Source organism: Tupaia chinensis, unplaced genomic scaffold, assembly GCF_000334495.1.
Source record: "Tupaia chinensis unplaced genomic scaffold, TupChi_1.0 Scaffold143796_1, whole genome shotgun sequence".
NCBI classification, from domain to species: domain Eukaryota; kingdom Metazoa; phylum Chordata; class Mammalia; order Scandentia; family Tupaiidae; genus Tupaia; species Tupaia belangeri.
Genome location: NW_006203646.1, coordinates 1371887 through 1388619, shown reverse-complemented (window position 1 = coordinate 1388619; position 16733 = coordinate 1371887). Strand labels below are relative to the sequence as shown.

Sequence of the window (16733 nt, the reverse complement as noted above, 5' to 3'; positions counted from 1 at the left end):
CTTTCCAGGAGGTGACAAGCTCTACCTCTCCAGATGCTCACAAGTAAGTCTTCCTTTCCCCCAGGAGCTCATGCCCCTCTTTGCCTATCTCAACCTGCTCTCTGTGCATTTTTTAAAGAAATTTGTCATTAAAAGCTACTGTTTCTCTTGTATTGTTCTTATTCTTTCTCTTCTCATATTCCTCTTCATCATATCCCATATGGCCTGAGAAGAACAGTATAGACAACTGTATTCCAAGACATCTCCTTAAGCCCATTCCCTGCCTGGCTGGTAGAGAAGCTGGCATAACATGGCTGTGCTCTGTAATGTACAGCAAGGAAGACGTACTGGGGTTGGAGTCAGAGGCCTGAATTTAGATCCTGTTTTTGTCTTACACCTACTGTGTGACTTTGGAGGAATCTTGAAAAGTCTTAGACCATTGGATTCTCCGTTTAAAAAATGGAGATGATGATACTTTCTTCCTTGGGCAGTTGTGACGATTACATAAAATGATGTTCTGGGAAAGCACTCTAAAAAATTGTTAAAGCATTGAATAGGGTATTGATTCACATTCGTTACTGCTGTGTGACTGTGCAGAAAGACAGAGTCTGATGTGGGAGGAAAATTACAGCACAATCATTATGCTGAACCAAAGTTGAAGAAGAAAAATAATAATAATAATTCTAGCAATAGCAGCCACCATTAACTAAGTAGTTACTCTTTGCCAGTTGCTGTGCTAAAGGCTTTATATATGATAGCTTAATTCCTAGAAAAGAAAAGTCCTGTGATGTAGGTAATATAACCGTTATTTTATAGATGTGAAAATCAAGGCCCAGAGAGGTTAATTAATTTACCCATACTCACACAGCTTGTCATTGGTAGAACTCTGATACAAACTCAGATCTTCAAACTCTTATAATGCAATATGGGCGCTTTCAGAAAATCAATTTTAATTAAATCATATTTGCCTATCTCGATGAGAGCACACTTGGTTTTGATGGTACTTCTCCAAGGTCCTAAAAAAGCCTCTAGTGAATTTAACCCTGTAAGATAATTAACTGTCATTCAGGAAAAATTAAAAAAAAAAAATTAAAAGGAGAAGAAGAAGAAAAAAGTTTCCAAAGTTAAATTTCTCTAATCTTTTTTGATAGAAAGAAACAGATGTCTTCAGTATTCAGTGGCTTATTTGTTTGGTCATTTCAAGAAAATTTATTATCTATCAATAATTGCAGAGGAGTATGGGACATTAGATACTTACATATAACCCTTAAATCTGTTGAGGTGATTGTTGGGTTTCTCACACACGATGGTATTATGGAAACATTCTGGTTCAAACTGTACTCCCTGCAAGATAGAGGATTCTGTAAGTTTATTAAATCAGAAGGATCAAGTCTTAATAGGATCATTGAGAGAGCTAACCACCATCAAAACCATTGCAAATAAGGTAATCCGTTCTTTGTTGCACCATGATAGTTGTTAATATGTTAGAAAAAAAGAATTAAATCCTCATTAAGGAGGAGAAAGTAGATACAAGTGAAAAGTGGGATGAGAGAGACTTTTCTCTGTCTTGACCAAGTCTCTCTGGATGGCTAGTGTTTGAGTCTCTAGTCCAGTGCTGTCCAGCTCAAGCTATAATGATGGAATGTCCTGTTTGTGTTATCCAATATGGAAGTCACTAGCTATATGTGCTATTGAGTAGTTAAGTGTTGTAGTCTGACCAAAGTCTTAGTACTTAATTTAATATAATTTTAATTAAATGACTACATGTGGCTAGTAGCTATCACAGTGGACAGCATAGAAATAGATGATCAAAAAGAAGGAATTATAAATAATACCATCTAGAATTAGCCACAGATAATATGTATATAATACTTCCAGGGTTTGAAAAATGTATATTCACATACATATATGTATGTAAGTACACACATACACATTCATGCATTTTAGTAGTGAGATTCAGTATTCATATAACTTGAACATTTTTACATGTTATTCAACTTTTCTATAGCTTTTTAAACACCCAAACCTGTAGTATGACTGCATCATATTTCCTTTAAGTATTTTACTGTTGAATATTTGTTTCAGTTTGTTTTGCTATTACAACAAATGCTGTGAAAATAGTGACTAATAAAACAAAAAAATAGTATTTACCAGGTCCTTATTTCTGCCAGACATTGTGATATGAACTGTGCAATATCATGTGCTTTCAAGCTTATACCTAGTCTATGGAGTAGGAACTTTAATTATCCTTTTTTTAGAGATGGGAAATCTGTGACTCCAAAAGGTGAATGAGGCAGGACATGGTCATACCAGGGCTGGCATTGGAATTCAAGTCGAAGTGCATAGCGTCTGTTCTTCACTTGGACAGAATGCTGCCCCTGGGACACACACTTGTAGCTAAGTATTGGAAACACGTCCTTGATGCTTTACTTTTTTTTTGTTTTTTTTTTCAGTTGTACAAACTCTTACAGTCCAGTGGGGTAAGGCACAGCCAGGGGGAAGGTCTTGCTTTCTAACTATGCTTCCACACTCACTAATGCTGCATTCAACTCTTGAGCCTCAGTTTCTTCATTTGTAGAAAGGAGCTAACATTACCTGCCCTGCCCTTTTTATTTGCACCTGGAAAGATAGAATCTATGTGGAAAAGTTTGGAAACATGTAATATGCAATGTAAACAGAAGTGCTGAAGGCAGGATTGGAAATGGTTTCCTGCAACCTGTAGTATGACTGCATCATATTTCCTTTAAGTATTTTACTGTTGAATATTTGTTTCAGTTTGTTTTGCTATTACAACAAATGCTGTGAAAATAGTGACTAATAAAACAAAAAAATAGTATTTACCAGGTCCTTATTTCTGCCAGACATTGTGATATGAACTGTGCAATATCATGTGCTTTCAAGCTTATACCTAGTCTATGGAGTAGGAACTTTAATTATCCTTTTTTTAGAGATGGGAAATCTGTGACTCCAAAAGGTGAATGAGGCAGGACATGGTCATACCAGGGCTGGCATTGGAATTCAAGTCGAAGTGCATAGCGTCTGTTCTTCACTTGGACAGAATGCTGCCCCTGGGACACACACTTGTAGCTAAGTATTGGAAACACGTCCTTGATGCTTTACTTTTTTTTTGTTTTTTTTTTCAGTTGTACAAACTCTTACAGTCCAGTGGGGTAAGGCACAGCCAGGGGGAAGGTCTTGCTTTCTAACTATGCTTCCACACTCACTAATGCTGCATTCAACTCTTGAGCCTCAGTTTCTTCATTTGTAGAAAGGAGCTAACATTACCTGCCCTGCCCTTTTTATTTGCACCTGGAAAGATAGAATCTATGTGGAAAAGTTTGGAAACATGTAATATGCAATGTAAACAGAAGTGCTGAAGGCAGGATTGGAAATGGTTTCCTGCGTAGAGCTTTTAGCTTGGGAAGTGAATTTACCACTGAAAGCTTCAAGGTACAGCTGTTCAAAGGGGCAAATTGATTTGAAGAAATGATAGCATTTTCTGGCTTTGTGTAAATACACTGTCCATTGGATCCATGTGGGTGCCAATATAAATAAACCCTCCATTCACTTGAAATAAATTACCCATCGAGGAGTTTCTAAAAATACGGCCCTTTTCCCTCCAGGTATCGATTCTTTCAGGGACAAACACTTGCCGAGTTCTGAGATGATGACAGATCACACTGTAATTTGTCAGTGGCTTTCATGCTCCTGATTAAGTTGTGTGTTCACTGCTGATCCATACTGCTCAGCTCATTGCTGAGTTTCTAAATCCAAACTCATTTCAGGTATGAGTGGCAGCAAGGTTTGAGCATTAATGATCCTTCTGCAGTGACTCTGAGTCCCTGTGTCTCATATCCTGTAGATTCCAAGTGATGGTGACTGTCACTCCTCTGCCATGTTTCCCAGCAACCTTCCTGGTGAAGTGTCCTTTTCCTGGTGCTGTGTTCTGCTTTCCTCTGAGCACTAGCTTTCCTCTCTTCTTGGAGAGGTGGCCTTGCTCCTTCTTGCTACTTATTCCCTGGGTTCCTTCCTTCCCTCCCTTCCCAGGAGTCCTGCTGTCTCCAAAGACTGCCATCAGGCTCTGCTTGCTTTTAAAGCTTTGCTCACCCAGGTTGAGGGGAATTGTCAAGCTTTATAAATCTGTTAGGATCCTTATTTTAACCTCCCTCAGGGGTTTCCGTTTCCCCTCAGAGATGGGGTAGGGCTTCTCCACCACCCAGGGGTTTTTCTAGCTTATGGATAGAGCTCACTCAGCTGACTTTTTCTTTTTGAACCAGATTTTCTGTAAGGCACTGCGCTTTGATGAAAGTCGAACTAACCAGAAAATGGTCTGGGGACCCGTCAAGGCACAGGAAAGGATAAGCCCTTTCTACAGGAGAGTGTGTGTCTCTTGGCTTTTTAGGTGAAACCTATCTATCTTGTACTCTGTGCCAGGTACTTGTCATTGAGTCCTCACAGTAACCTTAAGAGGTTTGGACAGATGGGCAGATGGAGAGACTGAAGTAGAGTAATTGTCTCATGGTTGGTAAGTAACAAAGCCAGGATCACAACTCACATCAATAGAACCCAGAGCAAACTGTTGTTCTTGTCATCATCATCATTATCATTGTCATCATTACTGTTATTTCTCTAACTCCTCTTCCTCTTACTGCATGTACTGCTACAGCACTTCTTGAATGCTTATTATGTGCCAAGAACCAACTAAGTATCTCATAAATACTATGCTTTTGAATTTTTAGAAAAGAATGGTCTATTTATTTATTTAATTCTAGTTGTTGTTATTATTTTTTAATTTGACCAGAGAGAGAAAGAGACAAAGCAAGCTGCCAGGTCTGGAATGCAAACTGAGATCAACCATGTGGGAATCCAGCACCTCTAACCACTGCACCACCTGCCGACTTCTCTCTTTGAATTCTTATAATAACTCTGTCAGGTAGGTACTGTTATTATCCCCACTTTACAGAAAAAAGAAACTATGGTTTGGGAAAAATTCATGATTTTACACAGCTAGTAAAGAGGGAAGATAGGCTTCGACCTAGGGCTGCTGACTTCAAAAGAACATGCCCTCTCAACCACAATGTTATTTGAACACACAGAGGAAAGCTCAGCATTGAAGCTGTCCTCTTGGCCCTATGTTCCATTCTTTGTTCACATCCTATTTCTGATGAGTGAAGTGCTTAATATAAGCAATCCAATGTGTTATATGTCCTAAGCATATTTACTTCTCAAAGTAGGGTACCTACAAAAGACAAGGGTAAAAGTTAAGGCACTAAACTGCCTAGAGGACATTGTTTTGAGGATTTTAACTTTATTTTTAGCAGTTAATAGGTTTTTCTTTTGTTTTATTATTACTATTATTTTTGACACCTCCTGTATAAAACCCATTCTAATCCTCACAGACACTTTCAACCCAGCCAATTAGCCTTAACTGCTCCTTTTCATGTGCTTCCTCCCTGAACTTCTTATACCTCCATCTGACACGTGTGTAGATCTATGTGGCCTCTAGTAGACTGGCAGCTTCCTTTGGGGAATCTCGTGAAATACCATTTTTTTTTTTTTTACCAGATACACCATAAAGATTTATTGAGGCAAGATCAGTACTAGAGAGGGTGGAGAGGGTGATATTTGGAACACATATATTGAAAGGTTCTGGATGAGGAGATATAAAGCAGACCACACTGGAAAGACTGACTCATGCCACTAAGAAAAACCCCAGGTACAATATAATTTTCATTTGGATTCACAGGAATAGGGCTATCTCCTTTATGGAAATTCTTTGGCTTAACTAATAAAACATCAGATCTCAACCTGGGCCAAGCTTGCATTTGTTCATTTTTACATCCAAGCATTTATTGGATACCCAAGATATATGAGCCATAGGGAAGTGAGAGATCAGAGAGGAGGAAAGGGTTATTGACACAAATCAATTATTGCAGCCATAAAACAACGCAGGGTTTCCAGTCTATCTCAGGTGCATCAGTGGTGGTACCTTTGAAAGCAAAGGACAGTGGACCAAGTGTCTGTGTGTAATAAATGACTTAGGGTTGAAGTACTCCTCACTAACCTGTGTCCCAGATACAGCAAGTCTGTAACACCCAAGGAAGCTGAGAATGCCAAGATGAAGCAATCAAGCCAAAATATATTCTTGTATCTAGAATAGACCATTTCCTTTGTATTTCCCTCGAGTTTTACTTTTCTAGGCTTATTTTCCATAACTGGATTTTAAGTTGATCAACAAATATGATTAAATAAATGTATGAATGATCTTTTGAAATTGTTTGTAGTAGATAATTGTTTTCTGGTTCTTTTTTTTTTTTTTGAGAGGTTTTTTGCTATAGGGCACGTGCACTCACCAGAGAGACAGAAAGCGAGAAATCACTCCCCAGGGGGATGGCCACGCTGCAATCCCTTCTCCTCCATTCTCCTCTCGGGATCTTGGGCACTCACGCACACGCGCCCGGTGTGAGTTTTAAACCACCGGATCCAGGATGCGAACCGCAGTTGACTATATGGGAGTCCAGTGACATAGCCATTATGCTAACTGCTGGTCCCTTTTTTTTTTCTTTTGAGAGGTTTTTGCTATAGGATGTGTGCGCTCACCAGAAAGACAGAGAGACAGGGAGACAGAAAGTGAGAAATCACCACCCCAGAGGTGATGGCCACGCCGTAATCCCTTCTCTTCCATTCTCCTCTCGGGACCTTGGGCGGGCAAGTGCCCGGCATGAGTTTAAGCCACCGGGTCCGGGACTTGAACCGCAGTCATCTACATGGGAGTCCAGGGACATAGCCATTACGCTAACTGCCGTTCCCTGTTTTCTGGTTCTTTAACTTGTCTTTCTTGCATAACAACCCTTTGACTTGATTTGGGGAAATTTTCCTCCCTAGTTTATAATATTGATGGGATTTTAGGTCAAGATGGTCTGTCCATTAGACTTCTCTACTATGGAACTCTAATTTGAATGGGTCTCAATGAAGAAACAGAAAAAAATGAGACCATTAAGACCATGCTTTTGTCAACCAGTATTCCTCTACCATAGTGAAGTTTTCATGGTTCTTTTTGTTTCTGAGCCTGGATATGATGTTTCCTTTTGTTCTTTGAAATATATTATGCACTTCTCCCTTCTTTTCCTTTTACCACATTATTGTAATAATTCTGCATTTATTTCACTTAGCTAGGATCATTTCTGTTGCTGACAAAGAATCCTAATCAATACAGTAGCTGTGGATATATCAATACTTTCTTCTGGACCTTAAAAAAAAAGATGCACATTTATTTCACAAAATACTGCCCCTTACTTATTTTTATATCATTTGATTTTCCTAAGTCTTCTGTGAAGTATTCAGGACAGGCTAGTTGCATTTTGTTGACATTTTCTACATCGACAATTCTCTTAAATTTTTCTTTCTAAGCTCAAGGGCTATGCTGCTTAAGAACCCATCTCTGTCCTGCAGACCATCACAATCTCTTCTACCTTTAACTTAGATGATTCTTATCGTCCATACCATTTAATCATAACTTGTAATGTTTTATACTTTTAATTTTCAAATACCAAGCTACCTTTCTAAGCCATGGATCTCAACTGGTAGATTAAATTATTGCGACTTGCCCATAATTTTTATATATGCACCAAAATACTGTAGTCAGAGTAAAAATATCTCACATACATATATCATCATTTTCAAATTTATTTAGGAATTCTTGAGATGAATAAATTGCAAATTTATTTAAAAAGACCACTAAATTAACAGTGGCTTTTTGTTTTAATGTCTTACCTTTATTTTTTTTTTTAAAGAGAGACTTTTGCTATAGGGCATGTGCATGCTCCAGAGAGACAGAGATATACAGAGATGGCCACATTCAATCCCTTCTCTTCCATTCTCCTCTTGAGATTTTGGGCAAGTGTGCACATGCGTGGTGTGAATTTTAAGCTACCAGGTCTGAGACTAACCCTGGAGTCCAGCAACATAACCATTATACCATCTGCTGGTCCGTTAATGTCTTTTCTTAAATAACGAATGCTGAAAGGACAGCTCCTATTTTTTGGAGCATCACAAAGGGCCTTTTTTCTAAATAATAAAAAGGGGACCCATACTTATAAGTTCTTAGAGGACTGAAAGCACATCTTAGGCCATTTTGAAACCCCTTTGTGACATTAGGAATATCATTCAAGAAAGATTCTGTTGACTGAAGAAAGAGAAACCAACCAAACTCTTTCCTCCAAAACATATTTGTTTTATTTCTTAGAGTTTTATTATGTGCCAAGAATGTTTGTGAAAAGTAGAGTTGGGCTTGTGAATAACAAGCTTCTGTGCAGCTGGATCTGTTTCTAATTGATCCTCAGACCAGAACACAACAAAGAAGCAGCACTACAACAGTACTATCTGCAGGTGAGGGTCACATCAGCAGGACTGCTCATCAGGACTGTGCCCAGTAGTAGGGCCTTTAGGGTAGGCAAACCATGTCAACTCAGGAAGCTACACAGGAAGTATGTTGCAACCTTGGAAGAGTACCATTACAAGTTCTTTCTTTTTTATTTTTTTAGTTTAGTGGTTTGTCTAAATGATGAAAACTTAACGTTCTTCACACCCTAGCTGCTGAGCTAGGTGATTGAGGTTTTCTTCCTGGCATACAAATTAAACAATCCCAATTTCTGAGAATCCTGCATGAAAGCTAATGACAGTTACCAGCATTTGATAGCCTTTCTGTTTTTGGGTTGAAAAGAGTTCATTTCAAGATAACCCACAACAGAGTGACTGGCAGTTACTTTCCTCTGGCTCTGGATGAGGAAATGCTTTGCATATTTAATTATCTGGAAGTCCCTGCCTGCCCCAAGGATTCTCACATTAAAGCATACACACTGGGCTAAAGGGTTGTGTGAGAAAGATTATTTGTAAAGATTCCTTACAGCCTGAGTTTCCTTTTTCCCTTTCTTCTTCTTTTTTTTCCTCTCAAATTTGCTATAGGGCATGTACACTTGCTGGAGAGAGAGACAGAGACAGAGAGAAAGAGAGAAAAAGAACGAAAGTGAGAAAGCATCCCATGGGGGGATGACCATGTGGGAATATTTTCTCTTCCACTCTATTCTTGACATTTGGCATATGCACACACATGTACTCAGTGTGTTTTTCAAGCTGCTGGATTGGGAACTCAAACTACACTGTCAACCACATGGGATCCAGCCACCTTAACCACCATGTCACCTGGATGGCCTATGAGTTTCCTTTTTTTTCATGTGGACAAATAGTCCGCTTCTTATTCAGTGCTTATTCACCTTGGGGTCTTGTTATGACATTTTCCAACAAATAAGGCATGGGATTTGCCAAGCAAATACTGGGAAAAGGAGGACTAAATGTTTTTATTCAGGCATGAACATTGGAAATGAGCAAGTTGTCAGTTACAGGACTTGAATCCCACAGTGGGCCACGTAGGATCTGGCTCTCTTAATCAGTAGGTCATGTGGCAGGCTTTTCATCTTTAGTAAAAAAAAAATCCTAATTCTTTCCATTTAAATGGCATAAAAATGATGATCGACCCATTATCAATATGCACTGGTAGCATGTACTTTTTTTGATTTGTAAATATAATTTTCTTTTGAAGGAAACCAAATCTATTGAAGACTACTGAGGTCACATCAGAAGATTATAGGAATTACTACTTTTGAAGATGTTTCCACTGGTGAAAGATAGGCAATTAATAAAGATAACTGCACTGATATGACACACATCAAATATATTTAAATCCGTGAGTTCAAATTGACACTAAAAAAGGAAAACTCATTGAACACCTTCGAAGGTTGTTAGAAAATCAACTCATTGTTTTTAAAACTGATAAAAGAATCAAACACATTCTACCAGGAAAAAAGAGCTAAATGAGGAACCTATAGAGTAAGAAAAATTTAAGAAACTAGTCTCAGTATTTGGTCTTACTTGAATCCTAATTCAAATACACTGGAAAATATTGACCATGGACTTGAAAGTTGATATCAAGGAATTGTAATTTTTTAATGCTTGATAATGGTGTATTTAAGAATCTTATCCTTTAGAGATACACATTAAAACATTTACAGACGAAATGTTGTGAAGTTGAAGTTCAGCTTTAAACCAATTTGCAGAAAACTGGTCATGAGTTGATCGTTGAAATTAGGTGATAGGTACATTAATATTTATAGTTTTTCTCTAGTTTTTTATACATTTGAAGATTTCCATTGTAACAAGAACATAAAAAGAACTCTACCTGAATCTAAATCTGAGCTTAGTCTATTGCTAGCAGTGTTGCTTAACTACTTTTGCCTTATTTGTCAAATAGAGATAATAAAAGTGTTATGTTATAGGATTATTTGTGAGGAGTGGAGAGAGATACTAGGTAGAGAACATTTAGAAGACTTGGCACATATAGCTTGATCAAGTTATCTATTGATATTAATTATTCTTATGCTATATAGATTCTATATTTAAAAAAATCCTTGAAGATGTGATTTGTACTCAACATGTAAGCAGTGATCAACAGGTAGAAAGCACTAAATATGATTTTTAAAAGACTTTTAATTAAATTTATTTCTTCCATAATTGAAAGAGATCGAAGGAGAGAGAGAGAAAATCCCCCACAGGGTTTTTTTCTTTTTTTTTTTTGGAGAGATTTTCACTGTAGGGCGCGTGCGCTCGCCAGACAGACAGACAGAGACATAGAGACAGAAAGCGAGAAATCACCCCCCAGGGGGGATGGTCACGCCGCAATCCCTTCTCCTCCATTCTCCTCTCGGGATCTTGGGCACGCACGCACACGCGCCCGGCGTGAGTTTCAAGCCACCGGGTCCGGGACATGAACCGCGGTCGACTACGTGGGAGTCCAGCGACATAGCCATTACGCTAACTGCTGGTTCCCCCCCACAGGGTTTTGATGCTGCAATCTACCTCCATCCTTCAGCCAGCCTTGGATCATGGCAATTAGGTGCTCTCAGGAACGGTTCTGAACTTGAACTGGGAAATTTCCCTTGCGATGGGGTAGGAGATAAGGACCTTAGAATGTAGTATGGGTATAGGCCCAAAATGGAATTAGAAAATAGCTAATTTTTAAAATGGAGACGAAGCAACTCAGCAGCAGCTCAGTAGCAGCTCAGCTCTTACTGAACTTCTTGCTCACAAGAAATGTCCAACAGCAGTGACTCAATGATTAACCTAAAACAAATATAGCAATTACGACCTTTTCCAGGTCCCACCACATTCTAGGAAAAAGATAATGGTCTTTTATTGCCCAAAGCTTTTATGCAGAGTCTCATAACCTTTGTACCCACTCCGCAATTAGGAGAAAAATAACCAGACCCATGTTAGCATGTAACCTCCACCACAAGGGGAGTACATGCATAAGCCCCTCCTGAGAATGAACCCAACAAAGCCCTTCCTTACCAAAATAAAAATCCCTCACCTCATTTCCTCTTTGGCAACCCATTTTCCTGGACTGTTCCCTGCCTGGGAGATGTTCTCTCCTTCAAGAAACTCCACTGTGCTATTCCTTCTCTATTTCCACATCTCTAATTCCTCATGAGCATTAGACACAGAATCGGGTTCATTGCTGTTTCTGCATTGGGTATTGGGCCCATGCACCCAACTTCCCATGTCAGTGAGATTGCCTCCCAGGGCACTGTGTCTCACCATCTGGCCCCTAAATATCTTTCTTAGAGAAAATTTGGAAGAACCCATCAGGGGCAGATCCTATTACAATATCTTGCAGGAAAGAAGACTTATCTCTAATAAACAGGGCAGGCACGTTTGAGAGGACAGGCAGCTACCTCTTGGTTCATCTGAGGTTTGCTATCACTGAACTGGCATTGTGATAACTTTCTCCCTACCTGACCTTAACTCTTTGTTGGCAAAATGCTCCTCTCTCCAGATATGTTAAAGTCAGTACACATTTTCACTGCGGAGGAGCCAAGTGACAACAGCTGTTCCTAATTGATCAAGTGGCTTAAAAGCACAAACCATCAGTGCAATGAAAGCTAGTTAAAAGGGAGATATAATGAAGAATTTTTAACTTGAACAATAAACAGATAAGCACAATTATTACATTAATCAATGAAGTCCTAGGCCAGTGCTTTTCAAACTTGAATGTGCACATGAATCATCTGGGGATCTTGTTGAAATGCAGATTTCAATTCAGTTGAGTGGAGCTTGAGATTTTGCATGTCTGACATGCTCTCAGGTGATGCTGAAATGGCTAGTCCATGGATTATACTTGGCATAGCAAGTTCCCAGTTGGCACTGAGAATGATCTGACACACGCTTCAGTAGGACTTAGGCTTCAATGATTTGGATAATAGATAACCAGGAACATGTTTGATAGAAAAACTCATTGGAAGAATTCATTTCTGATTTGTTTGGGTTTGGTAACTTTTGCATTTACAAGAGTGAATGGCATATACTCATTTTCAAATGTTACATTCGTAGGCTCAAACCCTTTTATGAAAGAGGTTTTAGGTGTCAGAATGTCAACAAAGAGAAAACAGTACAATTTAATTCTCTAATGAATTCCCCTTGCCAGTTGGGCAAGGTTTAGGGTCTCTTAACATAATCCTAATTTTAGAACACTTCCCTTCTCTTTCTTTTCTCAGGAATGGGCTGTGGTAATAAATATTTCAAAAATAGGTCAATAATTTTGTATGTGGCCCATGTGAGAACAGTTTGCAAAAAAAGTTGGCTTCGTCCAGTATTAAGTCTAAGGAAAGGATTTTGAAACTATCTCTTTGGAAGTCTTGAGAGTAATCTGTGGTATCACAAGAGAAAGACCCTTTTAAGATGTTCTTTTGGCTAGCCCCATAGTCCAATGGTTACAGGAGCTTGATCCCATATGGACAACTGCAGTTCAAAACCTGATCTGGCCACTTGAAAAACACATGTGTAGGGATTCTATAGGATGAAAAAAATTGGAGACGGGATTGCAGCTTGACTATGCCCCTTGCCTCTTTCTCCCTGGTAAGTGCATATGCCCTCTGGCAATAAAAAAAATTGTTCTGAAGAATGTTCCCAAAGTTAAATAAATTTGGAGACCTCAGACTTAAAATGTTTATTAAGCCTGTTGACTTCAGGTTTTCTCAGAGGCATTAACATGTTAATAAACATTGGCACCCCTAAGAGGGGTTTATAAGACATAAGCTTCTTCATCTGATTTTTTTTTTTCTTAGAGTTTTTTGCTACAGGGTGTGTGCACTCGCCAGAAAGACAGAGAGAGACAGAGAGACAGAAAGTGAGAAATCACCCTCCAGGGGGGATGGCCACAGCACAATCCCTTCTCTTCCATTCTCTTCTCAGGATCTTGGGCATGCACGCACATGCGCCCGGTGTGTTTGAGCCACCAGGTCCAAGACTCGAACCGTGGTCAATGATGCTGAAATGGCTAGTCCATGGATTATACTTGGCATAGCAAGTTCCCAGTTGGCACTGAGAATGATCTGACACACGCTTCAGTAGGACTTAGGCTTCAATGATTTGGATAATAGATAACCAGGAACATGTTTGATAGAAAAACTCATTGGAAGAATTCATTTCTGATTTGTTTGGGTTTGGTAACTTTTGCATTTACAAGAGTGAATGGCATATACTCATTTTCAAATGTTACATTCGTAGGCTCAAACCCTTTTATGAAAGAGGTTTTAGGTGTCAGAATGTCAACAAAGAGAAAACAGTACAATTTAATTCTCTAATGAATTCCCCTTGCCAGTTGGGCAAGGTTTAGGGTCTCTTAACATAATCCTAATTTTAGAACACTTCCCTTCTCTTTCTTTTCTCAGGAATGGGCTGTGGTAATAAATATTTCAAAAATAGGTCAATAATTTTGTATGTGGCCCATGTGAGAACAGTTTGCAAAAAAAGTTGGCTTCGTCCAGTATTAAGTCTAAGGAAAGGATTTTGAAACTATCTCTTTGGAAGTCTTGAGAGTAATCTGTGGTATCACAAGAGAAAGACCCTTTTAAGATGTTCTTTTGGCTAGCCCCATAGTCCAATGGTTACAGGAGCTTGATCCCATATGGACAACTGCAGTTCAAAACCTGATCTGGCCACTTGAAAAACACATGTGTAGGGATTCTATAGGATGAAAAAAATTGGAGACGGGATTGCAGCTTGACTATGCCCCTTGCCTCTTTCTCCCTGGTAAGTGCATATGCCCTCTGGCAATAAAAAAAATTGTTCTGAAGAATGTTCCCAAAGTTAAATAAATTTGGAGACCTCAGACTTAAAATGTTTATTAAGCCTGTTGACTTCAGGTTTTCTCAGAGGCATTAACATGTTAATAAACATTGGCACCCCTAAGAGGGGTTTATAAGACATAAGCTTCTTCATCTGATTTTTTTTTTTCTTAGAGTTTTTTGCTACAGGGTGTGTGCACTCGCCAGAAAGACAGAGAGAGACAGAGAGACAGAAAGTGAGAAATCACCCTCCAGGGGGGATGGCCACAGCACAATCCCTTCTCTTCCATTCTCTTCTCAGGATCTTGGGCATGCACGCACATGCGCCCGGTGTGTTTGAGCCACCAGGTCCAAGACTCGAACCGTGGTCAACTACGTGGGAGTTCAGCGACATAGCCATTACGCTAACCGCTGGTCTCAGCTTCTTCATCTGATTTGTCCATGAACCTTGTTTTTTAAGAACTGTGTCTTGGAAAGTGTATCAGGCACCAGCTTTGATAAATGCTGATCTGTGAGAACTGGGGCAGAGTATACCTTACAACTTTGAAGTAACAGAATATTATAATCTGTCATTATCCAAAAGATAGTGGAAATAGATGTGGGTATATGTGTGAGGTGAGGGAGTTTCTAGAATCCCTGTGGTTAGTAACAACTGTTTTGACAAGATAAAGGTCTCACAGACTAAAATAAGTTAATGAATGCTATTAATCCTTATTAGTTGAGACACTGAATTTTTAAACAAATCATATGTATAGGTGTTCAAAATCATCTTTGAGATATTTGATGACATTTTCCTTTTCTGTACATCAGAGTATTCATCTGTAAACTGGGCATAGTATGCCTACCACAGAGGGTGGTTGTAAGACCTAAAATAGGCAATACATACAAAGGCACTAGCACATAAGAAGCAGCATAAATATGATAGTTTTGTTCTCATAATTATGGTTGGTATTTTTAGGGTGCCTTCTGTTTGTTGTATAGGTTTGCAAGGAGGTGGCAGTAGGTTCATATCAAGATTTTATGGGGGAACATTTTTAAAAATACATATTCTCAGGCCTCATACTGTTTAATAGTGAATCCTAATTTAGAGAAGTAGTAAGAAGGGATGCATGTATATTTTTAAAAGCTTCCTTTGTGATGGTTGTAACATACCCTAAACACCTGAAGTATATTTGCAGCAACTCTGTACATGGTGATCCCACTTCTTCCATAGTTGCAGGATATGTTCTTTGGAATGAAAATTTTCTGTAGTTAAATGTTTAGAAATTCCATGTAAGTACCTGGCCCTTCTCTTCCTTAGGGCTTGTTAAAGTAGCTAACAAGTCCTGCGGTACATAGTATTTGAAAACTTATAATCTATTGTCTTATGATCTTATTTGACCTTGCAACATTTATTTTTCCTGCAACTCTTATCGACATCTTTGTTCAACACATCAGAGAGAGAGTTAGCCAGAAGTGAGTTCTATCCATATTCAGAACTCTTTCTTTCTGCACTAAAGATATAAGGGAAAAGCAAGGTAGCAAAGAGCAGCCAAAATGCCTACTTCCCAGAGAATGGGCTAAGCCTACTTTTATTTTTTCTGCCACTTTATACTTATGTGTGGAAAGAATACTGAAAGTGTTAAATGTGTGCTTTCAAGTAAGTATCTCTGTATATAACTCAAGTCAATAGTCAACAGGCCAAGGCAAGGAACTACTGCAGGCTTCAAGAGCTATGCTCTGAATGAACCTGGCTTTGAGTCCTGACTCCAACTTTTCCCAGCTCAGTGGCCTGTGCAAGTAATATGACCTTTCTATGCCCTAGTTTCCTTATATGTAAAATAAAGATAATAACAGTACCTATCTCATTTGGGTGGTTTGAGCATAAATTAGATAATAATGCAAAGCCCTTGGTATGAACTCAGTACAAGTTTATTGTTGTTTACATGGAAACACACATTTGAGCAAAGTGAGGGGGAGAATAGAGAATTGAGACAGAGAATTCTGGAAACTTTCAAGGTCAAATAAAATCCTCCTTTCACATACAAATAATTTATATCATCACAATAAGTACCCTGTGAGAACTTAGGGTTAGAGTTTGAGAGACTTACTAAATTGTCTGTTCTGTAGCACTGAAGTGTAAATGACCCTTTTACCTGACTCTTCATTAGTGGGATTAGTTAAATCCCACTTTTTTTTCTTTTTTTTTCAGATTTTTGCTATAGGTTGTGTATGTTCACCATAGAAACAGAGAGAGACAGAAAGTGAAAAATCACCCTGGGGGAGTGGACATGCTGCAGTCCCTTCTCCTCCATTTTCCTCTTGGGATTTTGGGCACGCATGTGCCCGATGTGATAAATCCTACATTTTAAAATTAATATGCAAGAAACAATTTGGAAGCTTCTACCAAAGACAAAAAGAAAGACTCCAGTTGAAACTCAACAATACTGAAATAACTGCCAAATGGAGAGTTAAAAAGACTCAGAATTGGGACAAGGATGTCAGGTGGGAAGGCTGAATGGGAGATTTGTAACCAGACACAAGTTTCACTGCTTCCAGAACTTTACAAAAATGAAACGCAATAGGAAGTCTTAAAGG

General features: G+C 38.8%; 1 protein-coding gene across 1 annotated transcript in view; it reads right to left on the bottom strand.

Moving 5' to 3' along the window:
• ATP10B (ATPase phospholipid transporting 10B (putative)) overlaps positions 1-16733 on the bottom strand; it is a 132699-nt gene that overhangs the window by 95227 nt on the left and 20739 nt on the right. The window contains exon 4 of the mRNA XM_027766957.1: positions 1238-1323. Coding sequence (XP_027622758.1) covers positions 1238-1323 — 86 coding nt within the window. The remainder of the gene's footprint in view (positions 1-1237; positions 1324-16733) is intronic.